The following is a 16,110-nucleotide window of genomic DNA, read 5'->3' on the forward strand; positions in this document are numbered from 1 at the left end:
ATGGTACCACATTGCATATAGGTTTGAGTCTTAGCATAACTGTATCATGCGCTTGCTAATTGTTTATTATGAAAGTGATGTGTTATTATGTCTTGATCAGAGCGTGTGATTCTTGTGTAATGTGATTGATGATTGAAAAGTGAACTTTGAATGACAAAGTGGTGGAATGACATGAATTACGTGTAACTAAGTTTTATTTGGTTTATATGATATGTATATCTAGATGTCTTTTTTCTCTATTAGTTAGGAATGTGATAACTCACTCCCCGTGTGTTGTTTGTGTTTGGATCTTGTGATGATCTTGAACTTTGTGTTCGGGGGAGCAGATGACTAAGTGAATTGCTTTAAGGAACCATGTGCTGAAGGACGTCGGGACACAACGCTCTGATAGGATGTGGCATTGGGGTATAGGATTTTATAGACGACCTTGTTTGAGCCGAAGTGAATTTATTATTTATTTAGAAAAGTTTTATGATGATGTTAAAAAGATGAATGTGAGCTTGCTACCCTCTTGAAAGACTTGTATTTAAATATGTTTTAAAAACTTGAATTAAGTTTAATTTTTTTTTATTATTTCTTTTATTATTAGTACATATATGTGTGGGGTAGAGGGTGTCACACAAAGCATTTGAAAAATGAAGGAAATTAAAATCAAAGCAATTCAAATTCTAGACATTTCAAATTCCTTAAAATTTTGAAATTCCTGATCAAAACACAAGGTTAGTGTTTTCATTTCAAATTTCTTCTTTTATTCCCAAAACCAGAAATGCAAAATGCTACATGTTGCCATCGTTGTATGTCCAATATGTTTGTTATACCTCATGTGTAAAATATGATAGGATAGCAAAGGGACAAGTGTGTACCTTACGCAATCATAATAGTGGTTTCGAAAGTATGGATATCAAACCCAAATGACGAGTTGTATTCACAATTAGTCATTGGGGTACTAATTTTCCCTCAATACTAGTTGTAATTAAATTCTTTCTCCAGTTAATTACTCATACACAAAATCAACTAAAGTCTATGATCAAGGTTAGAAGATGCTCCTTGCCTTATATCAATACCCCAATGATCATGGATCTATCAATCAAAAGAAAATCAATTATAGGAAAAAATTAATTAAAGATTAACTAATCTATAGGAGATTACCCAAATAGTTTGATCATGCAATTTCGCATAAAACATTCTCTACCTAAACCTACCAATTACATGCAAATGATTAGTATTGTGCAATTGATTAAGTATCAAAATGTCTAGTTTCAAATAAACAGTAAAAACAAGAGAATCAATTAACATAAAATCAATGAGAAATTTCATTAAAAATGAGGAGAATGGTACAAATGAACATTTATATAATAATCTTCAGACTAGGAGGACTAGCTGCTCATGATCAGAACAACACTAGCAATCCTAGATAAAATAAACATAAACATAAACATACCAATAAGCAGCAACAATGATCATAATTCATTCTAGCGTTGTTGTTTAAGTTCTTCAACTCTTAAAAGCCCTCAAGGTTGTCTCAAATTTGTAAAAGATAAGAATAAAACTCAAAATAATTGAAAAATGATTTTTACACCGTCTAGAAACCTATATATAGCTTCCTAATGATATTTGCTCGAAAAGGAGCACTACAACCGTGGTTAGAAGTTACATTGAAGTCTTGAACCATTATAGATTGACTATGACCTTCTTGATTTACCATGATTGTGGTTAATTTACCAAGAATATTGTTGGATCTTGACGTTGTTTGGGAGGACTCTTATCACTTTATTGTGATTATGTTGATTACCATGACCGTGATCAATGTACCACGATATTAATCAAGTTATGCAAAGTTCTTAAATCTTCATAAATTTGTACAATTTCTTATTCTTTTCACTCAATTGAGTGGTTATACTTTTGGAATACAAAACTAGTGTCCAAATGTGAATTTTACTAAGAAAATGCATATAAAATAACACAAAAGTTTGTACAATATATCACTTAGAAAGTGATCGATCAATTACTTATAACAATCCCATTTTAGAAAATATTGTTGTGTTGTTTTATGAAAGTTAAAATATGTTTGTGATCAAAAAGAGTTTTGAAGTTTTCAAACATCAAGAAGGAAAAAAAAAGAGTGAATAGACAAAAAACTAGGCAAGTTAATTGAATATTTTAGAATTCAATAAAACTTTCAAATTTTTTGAAAGTAAAAAAAAATCTTACTTTTTTGTCCTGCTATTTATTTATTTGGCATTGGTCCTCTATTAATAAAAAATTTAATTTAGTACTTTAATTTTCAAACCGGCCGGTGCAATTTGACCCCTTAATAAACTTCTTGTTCTCACTGTTTGTTTTTTAAATTTTATAGACAATTTAATTTGTTCCTTTATTGGATTCAATCTCATCCCACTATTAATAAACAATGTCAAGTGAATTTGGACCGAAGAGATCAAATTGAATTGATTTGGAATTAAGCGATCAAATTAAATATTTTATTATCAGGAGGACAAAATTAAATAAAATAAATAATGAATGAGACAAAAAGATAAAATGAAGCCTTAAAAAATTTATCTTACTCCAGATAAGTGATATATAAATTGATTATAATAATATATATTCAACCATTATTTTTTTTTCAAAAATATGGGATCAAACCTGAACATAAAAGTTTAGGTACGTACCAAAATTGCTGAAGCACTATGCTAAGAGGATTAAAGTGCTAAGCAAAAATCAAACATGTCTTGTTACAACACGAGTTCACCCCAAGCTTAACATGTACAACCCAAATTTGCACTCCAATTCAAGTTCTAGAACCATAATTGGAAATTGAATTTATTTTTTACTATTGTAATTGAAGGTGAATATATCTTAACTCAAAAACTCTTTTCCGCAATTAAAAATTTTAAATTTTTAGAATTTCTCAATTAGGACAATCATTAGATTCAAGAATATCTAAATTATCATAATTGTTGATATTTATTCCGATAGAATCTCAAACCTTGTTGCATTATATCTTAAATTCAATCCTTATTTCAATTTCATAGTTGTCAATAGGAATATATGATCAACGCACTATAAGTGATGAAATGACAATTTATAAAGGCATTATATTAAAACAAAGACAAGCATTCAATTTAAAAGAAATGAACTTGAATTATAGATAAGAATTCAAATTACATCAAGTTAACAAAAATTTGAGTACACATTTTAGAAAAAAGGGAAACAAGAGAAAGAGAAGAAGGAAGCTTAAAAAATCAATTTGATGAATCTTGCCCTTTGATGCCTCAAATCCACTCATCCACCATTTCACAGGCCGCAAAAGAAAGAACTTGAGGGAATCTTGAGTTTTCTTGTCAAAAATTGTTTGCCTTTGTAGGAACATTATTTTCAGCTTCTTCGTATTGTGTTGGTGTTAATAACGCTAAATTGGACATAATAATTAACACTCAAAAAACCACAAGATTGGAACGTCGGAAACATTGGAATTGGAACACCTCTTACAATCTTCCCTCAGTGCTTTCCTAGAATTTATGGTTGTACAAAGTGGGTCAAACTTCAAAGCATAAAAATTAGGAACATTTAACAAATCTAATTTATGAAAAAAAATCCAGATTATTGGGCTTCAATCGTAATGAAACTTTAAAAATCCACAACATTTACACGAAATATATGTTTACGATCCTATAAAAACTCCAAGTTAATTTCTTCTTAAAATGATACAATGAAAAATTTCAAGTATTTATCAACATGGAAATAAAAAACTCAATCCAGTTGAGGTCAGCATCTACCAATTCTGAGCACAATAATAGAATGGATTAGAATGGTGAGAATCTTATAATGAAGAAGCGCTAACTTTGGTTGGTGTAGGCATATACTTGTTAGACAATTCTATCCCTAACTTGTACGTGAGATGCTGTAGAGAAAGAAAAATGAAGCAAATACTAGAAGAGAAAATGAGGCAAAAGTAATTATTTTAGGACTTAGATAATCGTTGCATTTTTTATTGAAGAAAAGAAAAAGGCCACGAATGTCATTCTACGAAGTTATAGATGTGAAAAAGATGCACCTTCTATTTTCAAATTTGGACGCATCTTAGTGATGACTCTGCAGAATATATGCCAAGGTTTTTCAGCATCCCTGCTCCAAATACGTACATGGGGCACATCTTGGATGATCCCTGCTTCAAATTCAGTTGGCATTTCGTAGATATGAAGATCTTTAAGCTTCTCCAAGTGTTGAATTCCAGAGGGAACTGCTTTGAGTTGGGAGAGGTTTTCTAAAAGAATTTCTTCCACAGAACACAGTGCTCCTCTGTCGATAAGGATGCACTTCAATTGATGAAAATATCCGAGGTGCAGTCGCTTTAGTTTCTGAAACCCTCCACATTGAAAATGCAAAGTTTCACCTTCATAAGCATTGCCACTTAAATTGAGGAACAACAACCTTGACATATTTTTTAGTGATTTCAATGCATCATTAGTCAAACTGGAGCCGTCCAAACGCAGTTGCACAAGATTTGGGAACTGTGAAATCCAATTTGGCAACCTTGTAAACGTCCCACATAGGACAAGCTTCCTAAGTGTAGACATAGGTGACGTAATGTACAAGTCAATTACTTCACTCCTATCAGCTGCATAAATAAGTAGTTTCTCTAAGAGTGACATCTCATTTATTAAGGAACACAGAGTCTTCTCGTGTTTTCCCAAAAAAAATACCACCGTCAGTTCCCTTAACTGCTTTAGCTTTCCTACCTCTCTAATGACCACTCCATCATCATCTATAATCACTGGAGGTATCTCTTCTAGGGATGTCATGCCTCCAATATCCTTCCACTGAGTTGAAGACATATAGTTACTCAGAAGATGACGTAGCTTTTTAAGCTTCGTAATCTCCTTTGGAATCTCAAACACATATGTGTCTCTTATATCCAAGGTCTCCAAATTCTGGAGCTTACCAACGGATTTTGGTAGACCTGCTATCCTTGTATACCGGAAGCTTAAATACTTCAAGTGGCATAAATTCCCCAAATTTTCAGGAACATATCTAAAAGCAGAACCTTCAAAATCAAGTACCTTCAGTTGCATGTAATTTGTAGGGATCTTGTTTACCAAGTGTTCAGATAATTTTTCATATTTTCCTGTGATGATAAGAATTGACCGAATGGGTGACCTTCCTGTACTTCCACTATAATCATCGGTTGCGATTGTCAGGCGTCGAACAATCCCACTTGATACAGATTGATCAGGCCCATCAATATACTGACAAAATCCTGTATCCTTGACTTTTCTAAGTATCATGTCGTGTATTAAGTCATGAACACGACACCTTTTAACGTTGCCATCAATTCTAAATGAGGATACTTGCACCAAACTTCTACGGACCAACCCTGATAAATATTGTTGTGCAACTTCTTCCAATGTTTTTCCGGTTTCATGTGTGACAAACCCTTCAGCTATCCACTGTCTAATCAATCTTTTAGATTTAACTTCATAGTCCTCTGGATACATTCCAAAATACAATAAGCATGATCTGAGATTGATCGGCAAATCATCATAACTTAAACCTAAAATTTTTGTTATGCTATTTAACTCAGAATTCCTCTCCAAGTCTAAACTTAGATCTCGACTAAACTGTTCCCATTCAGGTGCACTTTCATCTTTTTGAGACAAAAGACCACCAATGGCCACTATTGCTAGAGGTAAACCTTTACACTTTCTAACAATTTCAAGAGATATATCTTTAAGTTCTTCTGGACAATCTCCATCGGAACTATACTGAAATGCCTTCTTACTGAACAATTTCAAAGATTCTTTTTCAGTTAAAGGTTCTTCTAGCTTAAGCACCTCAACAAATGATGATTTCCTACAATATTCTGCAACCTTCTCATCCCTGGTTGTGATTAATATCCTACTTCCATTTTTATTATCAATTACAGCAGATTCAATGTGATCCCAAAATTTTCCATTCCATACGTCATCAAACAAGACAACATACCTCTTGTTGCGCAAGCGGTTTCTGACTTCTTCTGTCAACGACTCGATGGTAGAAACATCCTTGGGAGGGTCCTCCTTTTTTTCTTTGCAAAGCTCATTCAACATATGCCTCAGCAATCCTTCAGAAGAGAAGGATTGAGAAACTGTGATCAACGCATGGCACTCGAAATTGTTACGCACCTGGTCATAAACTTGCTTGGCAAGAGTGGTTTTTCCCACCCCTGCAATTCCCACCACAGAGATGACAGTGCGTTTTTCTCTTCCCTTTGTCAACCAATTTTTCAATATACCTCTAGCGCCATCAAGCCCCACAACCTCATCTTCCTCAATAAAGAGAGGATCCCTTCTAAGTTTCTGCCATGTGATATCTTGATTTCCTCTAGAACTGGTTTGTCTTTGCTCTAAAGGAAAATGGCTTTGGAAACCATCTCTTTCAGCACGAACAAGGGATTTAACATCCTGAATCTTATACGCACTTTGAAGGAGAAGGATTTGAGTTTTGATGAAGGCAACAGCCTCACATAGTAAAGCTGCACATCGAGGATCATCAGGTTGCTTATCCTCACAGGAGATGTTATATTCATCGATGACATCTTCCATGCGAAAAGCTGCTTCTCTCAGCCGCATCACCCTTTCTTTTATTCTATGACGCCTTCCATCATCTTCTTCAGCTTCAGCCACTTTATCAGCATCATTGATGAAATCTTGAAAGCTTTCAAGTTCATCTGTAATGTCTCTAACTTCTTTTGGGAGATCTCTCAGCATTTTGACAGCTTCTAATATTTTTGGAAGCGCATGCTGACCAGCCAAGGACACTGCAGTTTCTGCCATTTTAGTCTTGCTAGCTAGCTCTGTTTTTTTGGTTTGTTGTTAGTGCAAAACTTGATGTTCTTCAACATTATATGTAGCCATGTCCGTAGTAAGAGGAGGACAATTGATTAATATTTAATATTATTTGGTTCAGCAAGTTGGATGTATTGTTAATTTATAAAGTAGTTATTTATTCCAATATATTAGAATATTCCATTATGGTTGAACCAATTAATACGAAAACATCAAGTAATATTGGTTTAAGTCATAGTATTTGACATTTTCAAGTTGAAGTATCATCCACTTGTCTTAAAAACACATGCTAGATATGACCAGCGCTAGCTTCAGACAAAGCTGAACGTGTATGCCAGCACTGAATTCACCATTGTTAATGTTAATTATTTGTCACCGTATCCATACCATATCACGCTATCCAATTTTTAAATAAGTACGAAAATTAATTATCTTAGAGAAAACTAATTATTGATGTTTGTCGGTTTTATTTTCTAAGGACATATATTTATTTTATTTACCTTACAAATATTATTTTAATTAATAATATTATTTCTTCTTATTTATTTAATCATAAAGACCTCATTATTTTTCTAAAATTGAATTTATTTTTAAATAAAATCCTTTTTAATTTATTTTACAAAAAATGGGATGTTACAGTCTCCATTGCATGCCACCCATGACGAGTGACATGTATGCAAGAGCATAATGTCCAAAACTCAGGTAGAACAATTCTCTGATCAATCCTCTGAAGGACTCGCAAAATCCAAGGTTCGCCCTTGGTAAGTCCTACTGATTTACACCACCATGTCTCTAGTACCTGCCATTTTGTAAGAGACATGTATGCAAGAGCATAGAATTACGTCTTTAATACATGTCATCCACGACGAATGTCAAATATGCAAGATCACAACACTTACGCTGCACGCAAGACTTGTTAAACCCAAGTTTCTCGCTTGCTGATCGTTACAGGTCCACAAAATTCAAGGCCCATCCTTGGTAAGCATCGACACAGCTCCATAGGCTTGACAAAACCCAGGGTGAACATGTCCCTAGTCCAAGGCTCGACAAATCAAAACCCTTTCTTTTACTAAGTTTCATCCCCACGAGAACTCAAGGTATGCAAGGAATCTTTGGTCAATTTCAAATATAATATTAATTTTAAACTATAAAAAAACCTAAAAAACATGAAAAATGAGAAAATACAAAATCAATATCTCACTTCCTCTTACGCTAAATTTCTACTTAGTTTCATCAATTCACGCTGATTAGACAAAGGTTCAATTTATAGGGTTCACACTCAACACAAGAACACATAAATTTCATAGCAATTTCTCATTGGGACATCACTAGTTCATCAAACACATATAATTCACAGTTATAATTATAAGGATAAAATAAAAAATTACGAAAACACCTCAAAACCCATTCTAATTGATACTCTAGACATGTTCTCACTAATTCCCAATTGTGAATAACTCATCCCTTACCTCGATGTAGTCACTCAAGCATTCTCCGTTATCAATTGGAACATTTTTGGTGCTCTCTAGAGCTCCTCCTCTGGTTGCTCTGTTAGGGTTCCCAAACGTTACAAAAAAGGAGAAGGGATTGAAGCTTTCATTTGTAATGTCTTCGTGCGATTCCTTTTTCTCCCTCCGTGAATATTATCTCATAAATTCCAACGGTGAAGGTGTGTGCAATTAAATCTCGGACCACATATAAAAATTTCACTATAATCCAATGGTTAACCAGTCCGGGATCGTAGTTTTACCAAGACAGCTCTAGCATTACTAAAAAAGTTATTTTTTACGACGCACATTCTAAGGCGGTTATACGAAAACCATCTTAGAATGTGACGCGATGGCACTTTTGTAATTAAAATCACTATTTTTTATTTTTACAACGCACATTCTAAGGCAGTTATTAAAAACCGTCTTAGAATGTGACACAATGACATTTATGTAATTATTGAAAATTTAAACAAGGAAGGGTTTCTTAAAAAACCGCCTTCGTATTTGTTCCTTTTTTACTAACCCTAGCTTCTCATTCATTTCATTTTCGATTGTGTTTTCAATCTCAGGCATGAGGCTCCCGCGCCGCACCCCACTCCTCCCCTCCAAACATATGACGCCGCACCCCACCCCATGTATGACGCTGCACCCCTCTCCTCCCCTCCAAACCCTCCTTGCCACGCTTCCTCGCACGTGAGTCTCCCACGCTGCAACAACAACTCTCCACAATAGTGGATCGAGAAGGAGCCATTCATTCATTCCAAGGGACGACCCCAAACGCTTCCACTCTTTCTTTGGCGACGACATTGTTTTCTCTCCGCTTTACCCATTCATTCATTCACATTCTTTGTAAGTCCCTTTTACTCCTTCTATCATCATTGGTAAGTCCCATGACGAGTGACATGTATGCAAGAGCATAATGTCCAAAACCCAGGTAGAACAATTCTCTGGTCAATCCTCTGAAGGGCTCGCAAAATCCAAGGTTCGCCCTTGGTAAGTCCTACTGATTTACACCACCATGTCTCTAATACCTATCATTTTGTAAGAGGCATGTATGCAAGAGCACAAAATTATGTCTTTAATACATGTCATCCACGACGAATGTCAAATATGCAAGATCACAACACTTACGCTACACGCAAGACTTGTTAAACCCAAGTTTCTCGCTTGCTGATCGTTACAGGTCCACAAAATCCAAGGCCCATCCTTGGTAAGCCTCGACATAGCTCCATAGGCTTGACAAAACCTAGGGCAAACATGTCCCTAGTCCAAGGCTCGACAAATCAAAACCCTTTCTTTTACTAAGTTTCATCCCCACGAGAACTCAAGGTACGCAAGGTCTACCCTTGTCAATTTTCTCTATGCCTAACCTTTATATGTATAGGAATATAGACTTATTAAAAACCCAAGGTCTGCCCTTGGTACTCACATCTCCAAAACCAAAGGTCCACCCTTGGTACACATTTTTGCAAAGTCTAAGGTCCGCCCTTGGTACATACTTCTACGTAACCCAATGTACCTCCTTTGTCTGCTCACATGTAGCAACTATGATGACCATTGTTAAGGGTCCAAGTTCAACCAAACCAACTGTCACCCCACTATTTGGCAAGACTTTTAATCAGGTCAAAGCTCATACTCACTTCTCACAACCATCAGAGGAGTACTTTTGCAGGTCAAGACGACCCACCAACCGATTACATGACAAGACCTTCAATCCGGTGCAGCTCACACTCATTCCTCATAACCATCAGAGGAGAAACTCAGTAGGTCAAGCGACATATATCCCAATACTATTCAGGCAAGACCTTCAATCAAGGACAACTTAGACACAACTTCTCAAAACTATTAGGGGAGAAGCTCCACAAAATAAAAGGAAGCTCCACCAGATGGGTGACAAGACCTTTAACCAAGTTGAATTCAAACCTTAGATGACTCCGCATCACTCTACTCTTCACGAGACCACCACGGTCCTATCTCTACATTGACAAGGTCTTGCTTCCTACGTTGTCTGCATCATGACACTGTCAGAAAATACACTTTTAACATTGATTATTTACGACATTCTACATTGGATTTAAATTCGATGTTGAAAGTACCTATGTTGAATGTATTATTGTTAACATCGGTGTTGAAAAACCGATGTTAACATAAGAATGCTAACATCGGTTTTCTAGGAAAACTGATGTTAACTAATAGATTAACATCGGTTTTCTAGAAAATTGATGTTAATGTTCATCATGTATACACTTATTTTGCTGTAGTTATTTATATATAACATTGTTTATTTATAAATAACCGATGTTAACTTTTGTACATTAACATCGGTTATGTATAAATAACCAACATCGGTTTATTGAAAAACTGATGTTAAGGTGTATGTTGACATTGGTTTTTCTAAATAATCGATGTTATTTACTACATTAACTTCAGTTTTTATTAATAACCGATGTTGTTTTCAAGTTTTTTTTTATATAAACTTTCTGTTTTTACAATAAACCCAAAATTGTACCTATAAAATGCAATTTCAGACCCAATTCACAGCACATAAACAGTTTATTCTGCTTTCAAGCAGTTTTAATCACAATAAACAATGAGTAATTGATTTATTATTAACAACTATCAACAAATGAATTCAATGTTCAAACAACATAGGAAATGGCAAAAATGTTAAGCCAAATTAAACTAAGCTAAATTTAATGTCCCTAAATCTTAGCTCTGAGCTCTAACTCGGAGATAATACTGTGCCCACTGGATTTGAAGCGCCTTTAATCTCTCTAGCTCCAATGGTCTAGGATCGTTAAAATACTGCATGATGAAATAAATGATAATAAGTTAATAATGTAATACAAATTATAAAAAAATTGAATTTGTTTGAAATAAACATACTGCTTCCCAGTTATTCCTGAAACTTCCTAAAATGATGGTGGACATCTAGTGCATGACATAATAGCCGCACTCAGTGCTTCCTTTTTGTACAATTGAATCGATTTGGAATTAAGCGATCAAATTAAAGATTTTATTATTAGGAGGACAAAATTAAATAAAATAAATAATGAATGAGACAAAAAGATAAAATTAAGCCTTGAAAAATTTATCTTACTCCAGATAAGTGATGTATAAATTGAGTATAATAATATATATTCAACCATTAATTTTTTTTTCAAAAATATGGGATCAAACCTGAACATAAAAGTTTAGGTACGTAACAAAATTGTTGAAGCACCATGCTAAGAGGATTAAAGTGCTAAGCCAAAATCAAACATGTCTTGTTACAATACGAGTTCACCCCAAGCTTAACATGTACAACCCAAATTTTCACTCCAATTCAAGTTCTAGAAGCATAATTGGAAACTGAATTTAATTATTATTTACTATTGTAATTGAAGGTGAATATATTTTAACTCAAAAACTCTTTTCTGCAATTGAAAACCCTAAATCTTTAAAATTTCTCAATTAGGGCAATCATTAGGTTCAAGAATATCTAAATTATCGTAATTGTTGATATTTATTCCTATAGAATCTCCAACCTTGTTGCATTATATCTTAAATTCAATCCTTATTTCAATTTCACAGTTGTCGATAGGAATATACGATCAACGCACTATATATAAGTGACCAAATGCCAATTTATAAAGGCATTAAATTAAAACAAAGACAAACAATCAATTTAAAAGAAATGAACTTGAATTATAGATAAGAATTCATATTACATCAAGTTAACAAAAATTTAAGTACACATTTTAGAAAAAAGGGAAACAAGAGAAAGAGAAGAAGGAAGCTTAAAAAATCAATTTGATGTCTCAAATCCACTCATGCATCCACCATTTCACGGGCCGCAAAAGAAAGAGCTTGAGGGAATCTTGAGTTTTCCAGTTGTCAAAAATTGTCTGCCTTTGTAGGAACACTATTTTCAGCTTCTTCGTATTGTGTTGGTGTTAATAACGCTAAAATGGACATAATAATTAACACTAAAAAAACCACATAATTGGAACGACGGAAACATTGGTTTTGGAACACCTCTTACAATCTTCCCTCAGTGCTTTCCTAAAATTCATGGTTGTACAAAGTAGGTCAAACTTCAAAGCATCAAAATTAGGAATATTTAACACAATCTAATTTATGAAAAAAATCCACATTATTGGACTTCAATCGTAATGGAACTTTAAAAACCCACAACATTTACAGGAAATATATGCTTACGTCCCTATAAAAACACCAAGTTAATTTCTTCTTAAAATGATACAATAAAATTGTTCAAGTATTTATCAACATGGAAATAAAAAACTCAATGCAGTTGAGGTCAACATCTACCAATTCTGAGCACAATAATAGAAAGGATTATAATGGTGAGAATCTTAAAATGAAGAAACGTTAACTTTGGTTGGTGTAGGCATATACTTGTTTGACAATTCTATCCCTAACTTGTACGAGAGATGTTGTAGAGAAAGAAAAATGAAGCAAATACTAGAAGAGAAAATGAGGCAAAAGTAATTATGTTAGGAATTACATAATGGTTGCATTTTTTATTGAAGAAAAGAAAAAGGCCACGAATGTCATTCTACAAAGTTATAGATGTGAAAAAGACGCACCTTCTATTTTCAAATTTGGACGCATCTTAGTGATGACTTCTGCCTAATATATGCGAAGGTTCTTCAGCATACGTGCTCCAAATACGTACATGGGGCACATCTTGGATGATCCAGTGGTCTTCTCCTCCATCAGGAGCAATGCGCTGCTCAAATTCAGTTGGCATGTCGTCGATATAGAGATTTTTAAGCTTCTCCAAGTGTTGAATTCCAGAGGGAACTGTTTTGAGTTGGGAGAGGTCATTTAAAACAATTTCTTCCACAGAACACAGTGCTCCTCTGTCGATAAGGATGCACTTCAATTGATCCAAACTTCCGAGGGACAGTTGCTTTAGTTTCTGAAACCCTCCACAATGAAAACGCAAAGTTTCACCTTCATAAGCATTGTAACCTAAACCGAGGAACAACAACCTTGGCATATTTTTTAGTGATTTCAATGCATCATTAGTCAACCTGGAGCCGCCCAAACGCAGTTGCACAAGATTTGGGAACTGTGAAATCCAATTTGGAAACCTTGTTAACTTCCCAAATAGGACAAGCTTCCTAAGTGTAGACATAGGTGACGTAATGTACAACTCAATTACTTCACTCTCATCAGCTCTATTAATAAGTAGTTTCTCCAAGAGTGGCATCTCATTTATTAAGGAACACAGAGTCTTTTCGTGTTTTCCCCTAAAATCTTCCACCCACAGTTTCCTTAACTGCTTTAGCTTTTCTACCTCTCTAATGACCACTCCATCATCATCTATAGTCACTGGAGGTATCTCTTGTAGGGATGTCATGCCTCCAATATCCTTCCATTGAATTAAACCCGTAAAATAAGACAGAAGATGGCGTAGCTTAGTAAGCTTACTAATCTCCTCTGGCATCTCAGACACATGTGTGTCTCTTATATCCAAGGTCTCCAAATTCTGGAGCTTACCAATGGATTTTGGTAGACTTGCTATCCCTGTATACCGGAAGCTTAAATACTTCAAGTGGCATAAATTCCCCAAATTTTCAGGAACATCACGTAAACCAGAACCTTCAAAATCTAGTACCTTCACTAGCATGTAATTGGTAGGGATTTTGTTTACTAAGTGTTGAGATACTTCATCTTCTCCGGTGCTAATAAAAATTGACCGAATGGGTGAGCTTCCTATACTTCCACTAAAATCATCGGTTGCAATTGTCAGGCGTCGAACAATCTTACTTGATACAGATTGATCAGGCCCGTCAATATACTGACAAAATCCTGTATCCTTGACTTTTCTAAGGATCATGTCGTGTATTAAGTCATGAACACGACACCTTTTAACTTTGCCATCAATTCTAAGTGAGGATACTTGCACCAAACTTCTACGGACCAACCCTGATAAATATTGATGCCCAACTTCTTCCAAAGATTTTCCGGTTTCATGTCTGACAAACCCTTCAGCTATCCACTGTCTAATCAATCTATCAGATTGAACTTCATAGTCCTCCGGATACATTCCGAAATACAATAAACATGATCTGAGATTGATCGGCAAATCATCATAACTTAAACCTAAAATTTTTGTTATACTATTTAACTCAGATTTCCTCTCCAAGTCTAAACTTAGATCTCGACTAAACTGTCCCCATTCAGGTGCATTTTCATCTTTTTGAGACAAAAGACCACCAATGACAACTATTGCTAGAGGTAAACCTTTACACTTTCTAACAATTTGAAGAGATATATCTTTAAGTTCTTCTGGACAATCTCCATTGGAACTATTCTGAAATGCCTTCTTACAGAACAATTTCAATGATTCTTCTTCAGTTAAAGGTTTTTCTAGCTTATGCACCTCAACAAATGATGATTTCCTACAATATCCCGCAACCTTCTCATCCCTGGTTGTGATTAATATCCTACTTCCATTTTTATTATCAATTACAGCAGATTCAATGTGATCCCAAAATGTTTCATTCCATACGTCATCAAACAAGACAACATACCTCTTGTTGCGCAAGCGGTTTCTGACTTCTTCGATCAACGACTCCATGTTAGAAACATCCTTGGGAGGGTCCTCCTTTTTCAGTTTGCAAAGCTCATCCAACAAACGCCTCAGCAGTCCTTCTGCAGAGTAGGATTGAGACACTGTGATCAATGCATGGCACTCGAAATTGTTACGCACCTGGTCATAAACTTGCTTGGCAAGAGTTGTTTTTCCCACCCCTGCAATTCCCACCACTGAGATGACAGTGCGTTTTTCTCTTCCCTTTGTCAACCAATTTTTCAATGTAGCTCTATCGTTATCGAGCCCCACAACCTCATCCTCCTCAATAAAGAGAGGAACCCTTCTAAGATTCTTCCAGGTGACATCTTGATTTCCTCTAGAACTGGTTGGTCTTTGCTCTAAAGGAAAATGGCGTTGGAAACCATCTCTTTCAGCACGAACAAGCGATTTAACATCCTGAATCTTATATGCACTTTGAAGGCGAAGGATTTGAGTTTTGATGAAGGCAACAGCCTCACATAGTAAAGCTGCACATCGAGGATCATCAGGTTGCTCATCCTCACCGGAGATGTTATATTCATCGATGACATCTTCCATGCGAAAAGCTGCTTCTCTCAGCCGCATCACCCTTTCTTTTATTCTATGACGCCTTCTATCATCTTCTTCAGCTTCAGCCACTTTATCAGCATCATTGATGAAATCTTGAAAGCTTTCAAGTTCATCTGTAATGTCTCTAACTTCGTTTGGGAGATCTCTCAGCATTTTGACAGCTTCCAATATTTTTGGAAGCGCATGCTGACCAGCCAAGGACACTGCAGTTTCTGCCATTTTAGTGTTGCTTGCTAGCTCTGTTTTTTGGTTTGTTGTGAGTGCAAAACTTGATGTTCTTGAACATATATAGCCATGTCCGTAGTAAGAGGGGGACAATTGATTAATATTTAATATTCTTTTATTCAGCAAGTTGGATGTAATGCTAATTTATAAAGTAGTTATTTATTCCAATTAATACGAAGTCATAGTAGTTGGCATGTGGAAGTTAAAGTATCATCCACTTGTCCTATAAACACATGCTAGATATGACCAGCGCTAGTTTCAGACGCAGCTGAACGTGCATGTCAGCACTGAATTTGCCATTGTTAATGTTAATTGTTTGTCACTGTATCCATAACATATCACGCTACCACATAATTGAAGATTTACACAAATGAGTCATAAAAATTGAAAACTTTAAGACCGAGTTTATGAATCT

General features: G+C 35.1%; 2 protein-coding genes across 2 annotated transcripts; both read right to left on the bottom strand.

The window, feature by feature from the left end:
• Positions 1 to 3,119: 3,119 nt before the first annotated feature.
• On the bottom strand, positions 3,120 to 6,869 carry LOC114397596 (disease resistance protein RPM1-like). The gene is made up of 2 exons (XM_028359712.1): positions 4,055 to 6,869; positions 3,120 to 3,509 (listed from the first exon to the last, which is right to left on the bottom strand). Exons 1-2 carry the CDS (start codon positions 6,810 to 6,812, stop codon positions 3,499 to 3,501), a joined length of 2,769 nt encoding a protein of 922 aa, XP_028215513.1. The 5' UTR covers positions 6,813 to 6,869; the 3' UTR covers positions 3,120 to 3,498.
• Positions 6,870 to 11,980: 5,111 nt separating this feature from the next.
• On the bottom strand, positions 11,981 to 15,713 carry LOC114397598 (disease resistance protein RPM1-like). Its single transcript, XM_028359713.1, has 2 exons — positions 12,904 to 15,713; positions 11,981 to 12,358 (listed from the first exon to the last, which is right to left on the bottom strand). The coding sequence occupies exon 1, from the start codon at positions 15,687 to 15,689 to the stop codon at positions 12,930 to 12,932; it is 2,760 nt and encodes a 919-aa protein (XP_028215514.1). The 5' UTR covers positions 15,690 to 15,713; the 3' UTR covers positions 11,981 to 12,358; positions 12,904 to 12,929.
• Positions 15,714 to 16,110: the final 397 nt, after the last annotated feature.

This window comes from Glycine soja, chromosome 18 (assembly GCF_004193775.1).
Source record: "Glycine soja cultivar W05 chromosome 18, ASM419377v2, whole genome shotgun sequence".
Taxonomy (NCBI): Eukaryota; Viridiplantae; Streptophyta; class Magnoliopsida; order Fabales; family Fabaceae; genus Glycine; species Glycine soja.

What these genes read in the sequence shown, in the direction of transcription:
- LOC114397596 (XM_028359712.1), bottom strand. Translation starts at nt 6,812, where the DNA reads ATGGCAGAAACTGCAGTGTCCTTGGCTGGTCAGCATGCGCTTCCAAAA.
- LOC114397598 (XM_028359713.1), bottom strand. Translation starts at nt 15,689, where the DNA reads ATGGCAGAAACTGCAGTGTCCTTGGCTGGTCAGCATGCGCTTCCAAAA.